This window comes from Microtus pennsylvanicus, chromosome 15, assembly GCF_037038515.1.
Source record: "Microtus pennsylvanicus isolate mMicPen1 chromosome 15, mMicPen1.hap1, whole genome shotgun sequence".
NCBI lineage: Eukaryota > Metazoa > Chordata > Mammalia > Rodentia > Cricetidae > Microtus > Microtus pennsylvanicus.
In genome coordinates, this window is record NC_134593.1 from 13,256,922 (window position 1) to 13,269,699 (window position 12,778).

The window sequence follows — 12,778 nt, forward strand, 5'->3', positions numbered from 1 at the left end:
GTGGGTTGAACTCAGAGAAGCAAGATTGGCCTATTGTGTCCCAAAAACCCATAGTTCCTGAGCCCTAGCCCTGGAAGGCTCAAGGCCATCTCATTCAGAAAGCTTCCTAGTCCCTTCCCTGAACTCACTGCTGCGTCTTCCCCAGGACCATTCATTTCTCCATGTTTTCTGGTGAGACCTAGGGCCTGCTTCCTTCTGCCTCACTCTCATCTCACCTTGATCTCCATTCTCTCTCGAAAATAAGCTCCTCAGTCTAGACAACATGTCTATAAGCGAATCTTATAGGCACTGGACGAACGTCCTGAGGGCAGTTGAGTTGCTACAACACAAGTGACATCACAGGATTCCAAGAGCTCTCCAGGATACAATAGAATTTCCAGAGAGGGGACTGCTGATGTCACGGGCACAGCCTTTGCCTCCTTGCTAATTATTGCTCCTTGAACTAAGCAGAAGCTGAGGTTTTCTTTCCATGATTCTCTCCTGTGACACAGGGGAAGTCATTCAGCATCTCCTCCTCCCAAAACTAGAGATTTCTCTCCTTCATTAGAATCATTTCTCTGCTTCACCCATGGAGAGTTGAATGCTCACTTTATAAGCACTGCCCAAGAATGGCCCTTCCCCTCCTGAACATCCATACCCAATTATATGAGAAATAAAGCATGCTAAGAAATTAAGTCAAGATGATGTGGAGGAGGAGGGTTGAGTCCTCTGAAGTGAAAAAGCACCTGGGGAAGGCTAAGATTATGGGAAAGTGACTGTTGATAATTTGTAAGTGAGCTGAGACTGTTATGAGACCCAAACTGCTCTAGACTGCCCTCTCTCCATGCCTGTGTATTAGTCAGGGCTCTCTAGAGTTATAAAATGGATCTCTGTGTATATTGAAAGGAGATTTGTTAGAACGACTTACGGGCTGCGCTCTAACTTATCCAACAATGACTGGCTATGAATGGAAAGTCCAAGAACCCAGGAGTTGCTCAGTCCAGAAGACTGAATGTCTCAGCTGGCCTGCAGTGTACGGTATAACCTTTTGAAAAGTAGGCTCTAATGCCAGGGAAGGAATGGATGTGCTAGCAAGGTGAGAACAAACGGAGAAAAAGTAAAAGCTTCCTTCTTCCATGTACTTATGTAGGCTGCCAGCTGAAGGAGTGGTCCAGACTGAATCTGGATTAAAGATCTCAATATCTGAATTAAAGGCCTAACTTCCTACCTCGAATACCCAGATGAAAGAAGTTCTTCCTGCTTCAGCCCCCAGGTGTGCCCTCTATTTGGGGGTTATTGTTAATCCCTAATGTAGTCACACCGACAACCGAGACTAATTCTTAAACTACTAATACTCTTGAGCAAATGGTTCCATTCGAGATTGACAGGAAGGGGTGCCGCTAATCAACAATCGCATGTGAATCAGCTTTAGATCTCATGGTCAGGATGACTTTCAGTGGCCTCTGTATGGACATGGATGGCTACAATAGACTGAAATAACAGTCTTTGGTTTCTTGAGTAAGAGGGGATCAGCTAGAAACCCAATAAGTTAAGAATTTGGTCTTTCTCTATAACTGAAGATTTGAAATTCAAATAATTACATTATGTCTGGTAGTAACTATAGTGGAAAAGTGTCCGTAGGCAGAAAATGAGACTCTTTAAAGAAAAAGGAAGAAAGGATCAAACAGCAAGCACACTGGGCCTGTCAGCAAGAGTGGGGTGTCTCCTCCAGACCACCAGACTGCACATAACTTACTCCATGCATCCTGTGATGAACAAAACTCCTTCCTAAAACAGGAGGAACTGGGATGACTTCTGTGTGGTCTTCATTGTAAACAACAGCTAGAAGCTTCCTATTGCTTTCTAAGTAAACAGGGTTTATTTGAAGTTTCTCTGAGGGTCAGAGAAGCAGGCATTGAGACAGCAGTAGTAGAAACAAATCAGACTCCAGAGTCAAATCATACCAGAGACGACAGCACTGATACTGCCATGATGAACGGGGCACCTCAGTGTGTGTCACTAAGAATGTCGTCATTAGAAAATGTGCCTGGTGCTGCTTCAGAGACTTGCAGCATCTAGGGCTCTGAAAAAGGATACAGACTTTCCCAAATTATCAAGCAGACTGGACTCCTCCATTTCTTTAGAACATAAGTTCTGCCTTGCCGTTGACTAACTCAGGTTTGTATTTGGGACCTAGCCTCTGTAGTAAGGGGTCGGGCTTCTGATGGGAATTCTCCACCAAAACACTGGAGGGATGGTCAAAGGTGCAAGCAGCCAACAGTCCCTCCCCATGTCCACCCTACAGCCTCCAAAAGGGGCTTTAAGAAGTCAAATTCACCAAATTTTCCTTTGTGACTTGGGCTTATTGTCACTCATATCTAAGCATAGTTTATTTCCCGACATAAGTCCTTTTAAATGATTCTTCCTACAACTGAAATTTCACGTTGGACATAGAATTCCATTCATGGGAGCTCAATTTTCTAAGCAGTAAGCAGAGGATTATATTTTCCACTTTAGGTCTTGCTGTGAAGTTTAATCTTTGCTGTCTACTTGATACATTGTTGAAGAACTGACTCCATCAAACTGGCTTGCAGGCATGTTTCTTTGGCATTTTCTTGATTGTTAATTGATTTAAGAGCGATTGGCCCTGTGTGGATAGATAGCACCATCCCTGGGCATGTGAGCCTGGGCCACAGAGGAAAGCTAGCTGAGCAGATCAGTGAACAGTGTTCCTCTGTGGTCTCAAGGCCCTGCCTTGGCATCTTGCCTTGGCTTCCCTTGATTGATATTGGGGTTCAACCTGAAGGTCAGAAAAGCAAAACAGCCAGCCACTGGCTCTTACCTCTACCTCAGTCTGAAATGGCGATCCTGCCTCCAAGAATCTCAGAATGAGACTGTGCCTGAGAGCTGTCTCCTCCCGTTTTATAATTCTCTCTCGTTCTAGGATTAAAGGTGTGTACCACCAGGATTAAAGGCATGCACCACCTGGTTTCTATGGCAAACTAGTGTAGCTATGGGATTAAAGGTGTGTGTTACCACTGCCTGGTCTGTAAGGCTGACCAGTGGGGCTGTTTTACTTTTCTGATCCTCAGGCAAGCTTTATTTATTAAAATAAATAAATAATAAGGTGGTTGCTCGCTTGTAACTCCTGCCCCCTGGTGTCCATGTACAGTCTCCTCCTGAGGCCAGGACCTAAGATATAGCAGGTGACACTTCTGAATTACGCTGTACTTTTTTCTTTTTTTAAAAATGGGTAGAAATACTGTTTTATTGAAGAAACTCACATCTACGTCACTTTCAGTTTTTAAGAACTCCTAACAGCATCCAAGAAGAAAGCACATACAGACTCAAAGGAGCAAGATAAACGGGCTGTGAGCACTGCAGGACCGCGGCAAGTGCGCTACCTCCTGAGGAAACAGGTACACCAGGATCATAAATAAGACTTTCTTACTTTACAAGAGGGAAGAACCAAGATCCTGTTTTGAGGTGTATGAAATGCAAAATATAAAATACTCTCTGACCCAGATGAGCGGGAGGAAATCCTCCAACACCTCAAGTCTTATGCAATAAAATCCAGAGGTCTGTTGAATCCGCCTTTCCGATTCATGTACTGCCTGTATTTCCTCTTCTGAGACACGTTTATGGCATAGGCATTTACAGAACCATCTACCTTCTTCCCTTTTGTGGAGTCAAAAGAGGCAAATCCCATTAATTTCATCATTTCTATTTCTTCCTCTGTTTTACCCTCCAAATCTTCCTCAGTAATCTGTCGTACTTTGCTCTTTATTTCTTTAGTTTCTTTCTTCTCTTCATCTCTTCTTTCTTTCAGTCGAGAAGGGGAAGGAGATGTGGACCTTGGAGACCTGGAGCGTCTTCGGTGTGGGGATCTTGAGCGGCTCCTTCTGCAATCCCTCTCCCGGGACCTGGACCTTTCTCGGCGCCTTCTTTCTCGATCCCGGAATGTGGACCAGGATCGCCTATGCTCCCTCCACGGGGAGTGGCTACAGCTACAACCCATCGGAGTCCTACTCCTTCGACCGCCCCGGAAACAACTCCTACGCTGTATTTTTTTAAGAAATGCAAAAGGACTGCACCGGTAACTACATCCCTCATCAGTCTGAATGATGTTGAATTTGATCTGAGTTCTTCAAAGTGAAGATTGCCCATCAGGGTCCTTTCCTGAATGTGCAACACCCTCACCTGGGTCTCCAGAACCTCCTGGCGCTCACACCAGGAAGCCAGCCTGTCTCAGCCATGGAGGGTCTTCAGACTGATTATGGGAAGGGTGGGAACACATAGCCCCTGTAGATCTCCTGACAATGGGACAGAAGGAGGTGGGTGATCCTCTGCCCTGAGTCACAAGTGCACACACAGCAGAGTTGGACACAAACCACCTGAAACTACAGAATAAGAGACCAAAGTCTCAGACACTTTTAGGGAGTTGGCACATTCCATAAATACAACAGTATAGAAAAAGCAGAATCTTGGGAAATGCTTCATTCCTGTGGGATAGATCTTGGCTGCCATTTACTTGTTTCTCATTTTGTAAAGAAAAGTCTGATTTCTCCTTCAGTAGAACTATGACCCTGAGCACAAGAGATGAGTAGCTGCCCCTCAGCGCCAGAGCAGCTGCTGCAAATGCACAGATGCAGCCATCAGGCTGAGGCACCAACGGGGCTCTGCATCTTCCTGCAGCATCAGTGCTGTATGGGGAACTCAGCTCTAAGGAGGGACCATGTTCAGAGGGAAACAGCAGTCTTTTGGGAAAGCTTTTACCTCAGTCAAATTTTCACCTAAAATACCCTACAAGGCTGGGAGGCATTCGTTCATCTAATACTGTTGGAGACAGTGATGGGCTGAGATGGGGTAAGTTTGGCTATGAGTTATTTGAGAAAATTGTATTGTTGCTTTTCATTACTAGTCTCACTTCTCAAGCAGTCAATCTGAATGTGAAATCCTTACATCTATTTCTCTGTTGTTACAAATGCACAGTGCATCATTCCCTGCATTCACCATATGCGAAAGCCCAGCAGCTCCGCTGCCCCTGTCACTCTGGTTGCAGCACTCCTGCATTAGCATTCCCCAGCACACTTCCCTATGATGCAATCTCTTTTTTAATCAACATTTAGAGCAAATCTTGATTGGAGCAAGAGTATCCCAATTTTTAAAATGCATTCTAAAACTTTAATAACCCGTGCATTTATACTTACTCTGTCATTATGTTGCTATTTCTTTTCTTTTTCTACTGTGGTGATTTTACTTGAACTATTTCCCTGGTGAAGATTCTTATTATTTTAGTGTGAGAGTGGGTCTGTGAAAATGTGTGGTATTTGTGTGCACATTCTGAGGAGGACAGAAGAGAGTAACAGATCCCCTGGAGTTGGAGTTACAGGCAGCTGTGAACCTCCTGATGTAGCTGCTAGAGAGAGAATTAAGGCCATCTAAAAGGAAGGAACCCTTACCTGTTGAGCTATACCTCTGGCCTCAGTAAAAGATTTTTTAGACAGAACATGGACCTGTTTTCTGAGTTAAATCTTTAGCTCTTGCTTCTCTGAGTGTGTCAGTCTCCGTGTGGGGCTAAGGTTTGTTCTCCCTTTGAGGGGCTGGTCCTCTCCTGCTTCCAAGGTCTCTAACTCCACCCAACCCCAAAGTCATCACAAAATGCTGCCCTCACTGTGCTACACCCAGCCTCTTAGCCAGGTCTAGTTTGGGAGGAGCTTCAGGCTCAGAAGGTTGGGAGGAAGCTCTGTAGCATCTAGCCTGGCAGCATTCCTGTGTGGAGCTGACTGGTTGCAGGAAAAGGGACACTTCAACAGCCATCCTGACACCACAGCCCAGGGGTTGGTTACTTGCTTCTGTCTCCAGCAGTCAGACAAGCACCATGAAGAGGCTGCTGTGCTCTCTGCTGGGACTGCTGTGCACCCAGGTTTGCTGTGAGTCTGGTGTTCACATTCAGGGGACAGAGAGGATTCTGCTCAGAACATGGAGGGGTGGGGAAGCAGCTCAGGGGTCCTGTAGAGCTCCCACCTTCTCAAAGGATATGAGGTGTGTTCAGAATTCTGTGGATGTTCAGTGACCTCCACCTGTGTGTTGTAATAGGAGCGGCGGGGCTGCATCCCCAACACCCCAAGCCACCTGCCCGGCTCGGCTAGCTTATGCCCCAAATAATTACACGGACACTGTATTCTTTTAAACACTGCTCTGGCCCATTTCTAATCATCTGTGTAGCGCCCCTAGGTGCGCTTACCGAGAATATTCTAGCCTAAGTCCATGCTGGGTCAGAACTTCATCGCGTGCGTCTTCCCTGGAGCAGGTAGCATGGTGTCTCTCCTGCGTCTGCTCCGGAGAGCAGAGCTGCGGAGTCTGACCTCACTTCCTCTTCCTCCCAGCGTTCTGTTCTGTTTACTCCACCCACCTAAGGGTGGGCCTATCCAATGGGCCTAGCAGTTTCTTTATTGCTTAGCCAGTGAAATCAACAGATTGACATATGACACTCCCAGATCACTTCCCCTTTTTCTGTTTAAACAAAAAAAAGGAAGGCTTTAACCTTAACATAGCAAAATTACATATAACAAAAGTTATCAAGTAAAAGTTACATCAGAAACATTTATACGTATAACAAAATTGACAGTAAATCTCTATCAATAAAGCAAAATCTATACTAATGCAAATTATTCATATCTATATCATATCCCCCTTTAAATGTAAAAGAACATTTATAAACTATATTTGGGAACATGGGCGCAGTTTTTTCTCTCCAAACTGCTTCCTGCTGAATGGGGGCGTCGTTAATTAGGTCTTTCATGGTATAACCTGTGTGCCAGGGTCATCTCAGTTGGCAGTTGAGCGAAGTAATTTTCTGAAGATGTTCACAGCAACCCTTCAGGAGGACGTGGTCCATCATACCAAATCGGAATAGAAGAAATCCATAGAGTCTCATCTTCTGTGAAAACAAAAGAAGACTCTCTCCAAAGCATCATATCCTTAGACCCAAATTCTGAAATCGTAATACCCTTATATCCATTCTGGTTTAGCTTGGCAGCCCATGTAATGAAATGTCTCTCTGTACTTAGCTCCTTCACAGTCAAAAATTTTAAAGAAAACACAATGTACATAATCCAGACTCTCTGTGAATTTTCCATCTTTACGCGGCTTATTTTTATTTATATCTATAACTATCTGTACTCTGTCTCTTTAAAGACTTTACTTTTACTTTTTTCTTTTTAAACCATTAACTTTATTCTCTATATTCTTTTTCTTCTCTCTCCCAAGCCAACGTACATTCATCCAACAGTGTGACTCCTTTAGTGGTCTGAATCTGTCCTATTGTGAATCTACAATTTTTTACTATCCAGGAGCACTTTTGATTTGCGCCTTTAAATCACTAGGCGCTTAAGAATCTAAGATGTGACATTCCTAGGTTAACTTTTTGCTTTTTGACGTATATCTGTAGACCAGGCTGTCTTTGAACTCTCAGAGATCCGCCTGTCTCTGCCTCCCAGGCATTGGGATTAAAGGTGTTTGCTACTACACCTTGAACTCACAGAGATCTGTTCGTCTCTGCCTTCTAGGCACTGGGATTAAAGGCGTGTGCTACCACACCTTGAAGTCACAGAGGTTTACTTCAAGAATTTTAACTTTTAGCCTGCATATATTTTTAACACACTTTAAACCATTCAGAAATTTTCTCTGTCTTTGAATCTCTCTTTACTGTATATCTCTCTTTTTCTGACCACAAGAGCCTTTAATTTACCAAGCAATATCAGTAGGACTAAAGGCGTGGCTTTGCCAGCTAGATCCAGTCCATTCCTTAGCTTTCCAGCCTCACGGCAGATATACAGGCTGTAGCCATGTTTATAGCATTTCAAGGTCCCTGCCAGCCAGCAAGGTACAACAGACGACACTCAAGTCCTCTCTCGGTAGCCGGCCCTCCTGCCTCAAACAGTCAGAGTTTGCCCTGGCAGGATGGCCCAGAAAGCCGGCATTTTAAAACGGCGCAGCTTTTTTCCTGCTACGGCCGAAAACCAAAAAGCATGCGTTCAGCTTTTCATCAACACCATTTAAGTGTTTCGTGGCAGGACCTCTTAATGAGATGCAGGCTTTGCAGCTAAAGCTGAGTCAGGAAGCCTCTTGGGGCTACCAGGTAGGAGCGGCACTCAGCACTTTAATTCTGAGACTGAGCGTGCAGCACAGAAATTCTTTTCATCCAAGTTACGTCCAAATCTGACACACAGAGCACTGTGCAGTCTGAAAACACGTCTCTGTATGGCGGCAGGAATCCACCATGCTCTTCCGCCTGCCTAAGTCTGATTCTGCCTTCTGCCCAGGAGCAGGCAGGGAGCTCTGAGTCATCGTCAAGGTCTCAGAGCACTCTCCTTCGGATCCCAAGCGGGAACACAAACATAAAGCCAGAGTTTGCACTGGCGGCACAGCCCCAGGAAGCAGCGCTTTAAGATAATGCAGCTTTTTTTTCTGCTGCTGTTGCTGAATCAGGAAATCTCTCTATGGCACGCCACGAACAAACAGCAAAAATCTGTGTTAAACTCTCTCTCCATTATTTTTAAGCCTTCTCAGGTTTTTTAAGTGGGTTTAGTCCATCACGTGGGGCGCCATTTGTAGTAATAAGGACGGCGGCGGGGCTATGTCCCCAAAACCCCAGCCGCCTGCCCGGCTAGCTTATGCCAGAAATAATTACACGGACACTGTATTCTTTTAAACACTGCTCTGGCCCATTTCTAATCATCTGTGTAGCGCCCCTAGGTGCGCTTACCGAGAATATTCTAGCCTAAGTCCATGCTGGGTCAGAACTTCATCGCGTGCGTCTTCCCTGGAGCAGGTAGCATGGCGTCTCTCCTGCGTCTGCTCCGGAGAGCAGAGCTGCGGAGTCTGACCTCACTTCCTCTTCCTCCCAGCGTTCTGTTCTGTTTACTCCACCCACCTAAGGGTGGGCCTATCCAATGGGCCTAGCAGTTTCTTTATTGCTTAGCCAGTGAAATCAACAGATTGACATATGACACTCCCACATCACCTGTGTCTCTTTCTCTGTTTCTAATCAGGGGTGAAAGGGCAGCAAGTGAAGCAGAGTCCTGTGACCTTGGTTCTGCAGGAGGGAGAGAGCACAGAGCTGCAGTGCAACTTTTCCACCTCTGTAAGACAAGTGCAGTGGTTTCACCAAAGTCCTGGGGGACACCTCATCAGCCTGTTCTTCAATCCTTCTGGAACAAAGCAGAGTGGAAGACTGAAGTCCACAACAGTCACCCAGGAACGCCATAGCTCTTTGTCATGGGGTTCTCAAGTAGTAGTCTAGACTCCAGAGCCCAGATCCACGCCCTCCAGGATCAGTGAGCGCCCAGGAGCTGGAAACAAGCTGAGGCCAGGGACGAGATCTCTGACACTTCCGCCAGTGTTTTCCAGCCATCAGAAAGAAAGTGTTTTGTAGCCCCAGATTAAAGGCCGTGATCAAAGAGCAAGGCTGCTGAGGGGAAACATGAGAGACATTTCCATGTGGGGGAGACAGGAAGTGTGTAGGCAGAAGGTGCAAAGGGCGCTGCTTCCTCTCGCTGCAGGGAGCAGGGACAATGTTCAGTGGTTGTGGTAAAAGGCTTGCAGTCCCACAGAAAGAGCACAGGAAATGAAAGATAACCACCCTGGAGAGGCGCTCTGAGCCAAAAGCTGCAGGGACCGGCAGGACACCCCTCAGTCCATACAGTGGGACTCCAAGCACAGGCTTTGACCTGAGTCAGCAAAACAAACCCTTCAGAACCAGGAACTGGGGAAGGAGGAATGCCGCATTCCCTAACTAAGGGAACCCACTGCTCACCTTCCTGTGCCTGCGGACTTGAGAACCACAGACCAAGCTAGCAAGCAGACAGCAAATTAGCAACCTCTAGTGCATTGTCATATTTGAACTCAAGGCTGCAGAGGTGATCTGCAGTTTCCTACTGTTGTAATTGGGGGATGTGGCTGCCAGCAAGGATCCTTTGGGAAAATCACAACCCCTGAGACAAAAGCAAATCTGATACTGGGGAACTCAGTGCCTGTCCCACATGGCTCTAAATCACTGGGAAATGCAAACCTGCGTGCGTATTAAAGGCTGTCGTGATGTCTTCCTTGACAAAGTTATTACTCATTCCTAGCTGACTTGTTTTCTTGAAATCTGAGCACTTTCATTTTTGAAATAGCTATTTATCAAAACTAAACAAAACATTCTCCAGCTCTCCTGGTAAAGCTACCTGTGCATGCATGAGTGTGAAGCACACTGGGCCTCTTAGGTCATCTTAGTGAATTTCTCCCCATGGTCCACAGAACCACTGCCAGGTTTTGTCATTATATTGAACCCAGACATCCTAAAAAGCTCGCTAACCCTGTCTAGAACCTCTCTCCATCCTCTCTGTCTCCTTCAGCAGAGAGCTGATAAGAATGGAGGCTCAAGCTTTGCCAAGCTCCCAAGTAATTGCAAGATAGCCAAGGCTGGAAACCAGCGCTCATGACTGGCGCATCTAAGCTTCTGTGTGCACAGCAATCACCTGGGACCTTGTTTAAACACAAGCTTTACTTCTGTGCTTGGGTAAAGCCTGGGATTTCCTTTTCAAATAGCTCCTAAGTGAGGTCAGTACTACTAATGGGAGAGTGCCCATGGAATAGCAACCTGGCCACACCTTCAAATCACCTAGGTGACTAGCTGCCCCCCAGAGACCTACTTGATCCAGTGTGGCCCAGGCAATGGAGCTGAGCTCCCCAGGCTTTGCTATGTGCAGCCCAAGGGAGAACATCCACAGCATAGTGGAACTCAGCAGGGCTGTTCCTATACAAGGCAGACTTCCTGCTCCTGAGATGGAAGCAGAGCTCAGCTGATACTCAATGCCCAGACTTCAGCACCAGACCTGTATTCTAAGCAAGCTTTGTCCTTAATGAGATCTTCTGTTCTCTCTAAGACCGTGATCTGAAGCACAAATCTTGAGCTTCAATTCTTAACCTCCTTGATGGGAACTGGGATCTCTGAAGACAGCTGTGTGATGAGACTGGGGAGCTCTGGAAGGCGACACGTGCTGGTTTTGGAGTTGGACAATGGTTCTGTACCTCTCTAAATCCAAGTGTCTTGTTAAAAGGGAACATTCAGAGTTTCTGTCTCTTATCAGGAGCCATCTGAACAGAAGGAAGACTTCAGGAAAAATTTCACTTTCTCCATGTCTATTTTGTCTATATCATATTCTTTATTGAATGTATGTTTCTATGAATAATGTTTAAGTTTTCCACCATGAACAATAGACTTTCCTACAGATCCTTTTCCTGCAGTAATCTGTGAAGTTTCCAGGAAAAAGATGGGGCCCCACAGCAACAACTCTACCTGGTTGAGATGGCATCAAGATGCTGATAGTGCTACTATAAGACCAGTTTTGGGGTAACAGCTCCAAAATGGTGCACCTTTTCATGATGTTCTGGCCAGAACTCCAAATAAGAACTTTGGGGGGAAAAAAAACCCTATCAAGCTTAACCATCACTTTACTTTTGCAGGATCCCATAGAGAACATTGCCCCCATGACAGCAGGAAGCAATTCTAGAGGACAACACCCTGTCTCCCAAAAAAGTTTGTCCTCAGGGTTGGGAACACCACTTAGAGGTTGTTACTTGTATCAGGTAGAGGGTTGGGGTAGAAACTATGTTTATTTAAAAAGGGGGGGTTATAATAATAGTGGGTAATAAAGTGAATATTTGTGAGCTATTATTTATGGACAATTTACACTGGTGTAGTTTTTGTATGATACAGGTTTAAATTATATTTGTTATGTCTGTTTACGGTATTTGTGCACCTATGCAGTTATTCTGTCACATAGCATACATGCATGTTTCTACGTGTTTAGGACATTTTGTATATTGATACATTCTTTAGGATATATTTTTGTATTGTATTACATATTATTCTTACCTCTGAACAAGATACTTAACATTGTTTACATTTGAGGTCATTGTCCTCATTTGCACACAATTGTTTACAGATTATTTAATATTTTGACATGAAGCCTTAGTCTTAAAGTTATACAGGTATTAAATATTATAGGTCAATAATTGTTCATGTTTGTTATATATACAGTAAGATTAATTACATTCTTTAGATACATAGAGATTATATCCTGCCTAGATAGGTAATCTTCAACCACTTCAAGGATCTGTAGAACATGGCATTTAAATAACTTAGGGTTCTGTTGACATGACACGTGACTGCTCCTGACAGTATCAATCTATTCCCAAGAGAATGTTGAACACCAAAGACACTCCACTCGGAGTTTGTTTTCTTCTTGGCAAATTGGCCTTTGGGCAAGGAAATGCCCATGCCTCAACCACTGACAAATACATGGTATCTGGAAATGGATACACAGGACACAAGGAAAAAGACTATCAAATCTTGCCAAGACAAGTTCTGAAAAATTCCCTGCCTCTGTAAATGGTCTGTCAGTTACGCTAGGCCTTAGCCAAAGTTGATTGTTTCGACGTTGCAAATGAGACTTTGGGTGACTGCTCAGGTAGCTAATTGTCTTCATCATATTCTGCTCGCTTTGGAAGCTGCTTGATTGCACTTCCTGTCTGCTCCAGTAATATTATTTCCCTTCTCAGGCCTTTGATGGTGTTGAAGATTAGATAGTCGTAGTTACCTTTCTCTTTTGATTTAGCCAAGCTTATTTCCAATGCAAGAATTAGACTCCTTAAAATAGAATGTTTATTAAAACATTTGTCATATGTTCCTTGCTTAATATTGCTTATGTTGTTTGTAATTTTATACTTGATATCTGTTCCTATTGTA

General features: G+C 44.7%; 1 protein-coding gene across 1 annotated transcript; it reads right to left on the reverse strand.

Annotated features, from left to right (window-relative positions):
- Positions 1 to 3,210: 3,210 nt before the first annotated feature.
- On the reverse strand, positions 3,211 to 4,029 carry LOC142835580 (U4/U6.U5 small nuclear ribonucleoprotein 27 kDa protein-like). Its single transcript, XM_075949149.1, has 2 exons — positions 3,501 to 4,029; positions 3,211 to 3,386 (listed from the first exon to the last, which is right to left on the reverse strand). The coding sequence occupies exon 1, from the start codon at positions 3,995 to 3,997 to the stop codon at positions 3,539 to 3,541; it is 459 nt and encodes a 152-aa protein (XP_075805264.1). The 5' UTR covers positions 3,998 to 4,029; the 3' UTR covers positions 3,211 to 3,386; positions 3,501 to 3,538.
- Positions 4,030 to 12,778: the final 8,749 nt, after the last annotated feature.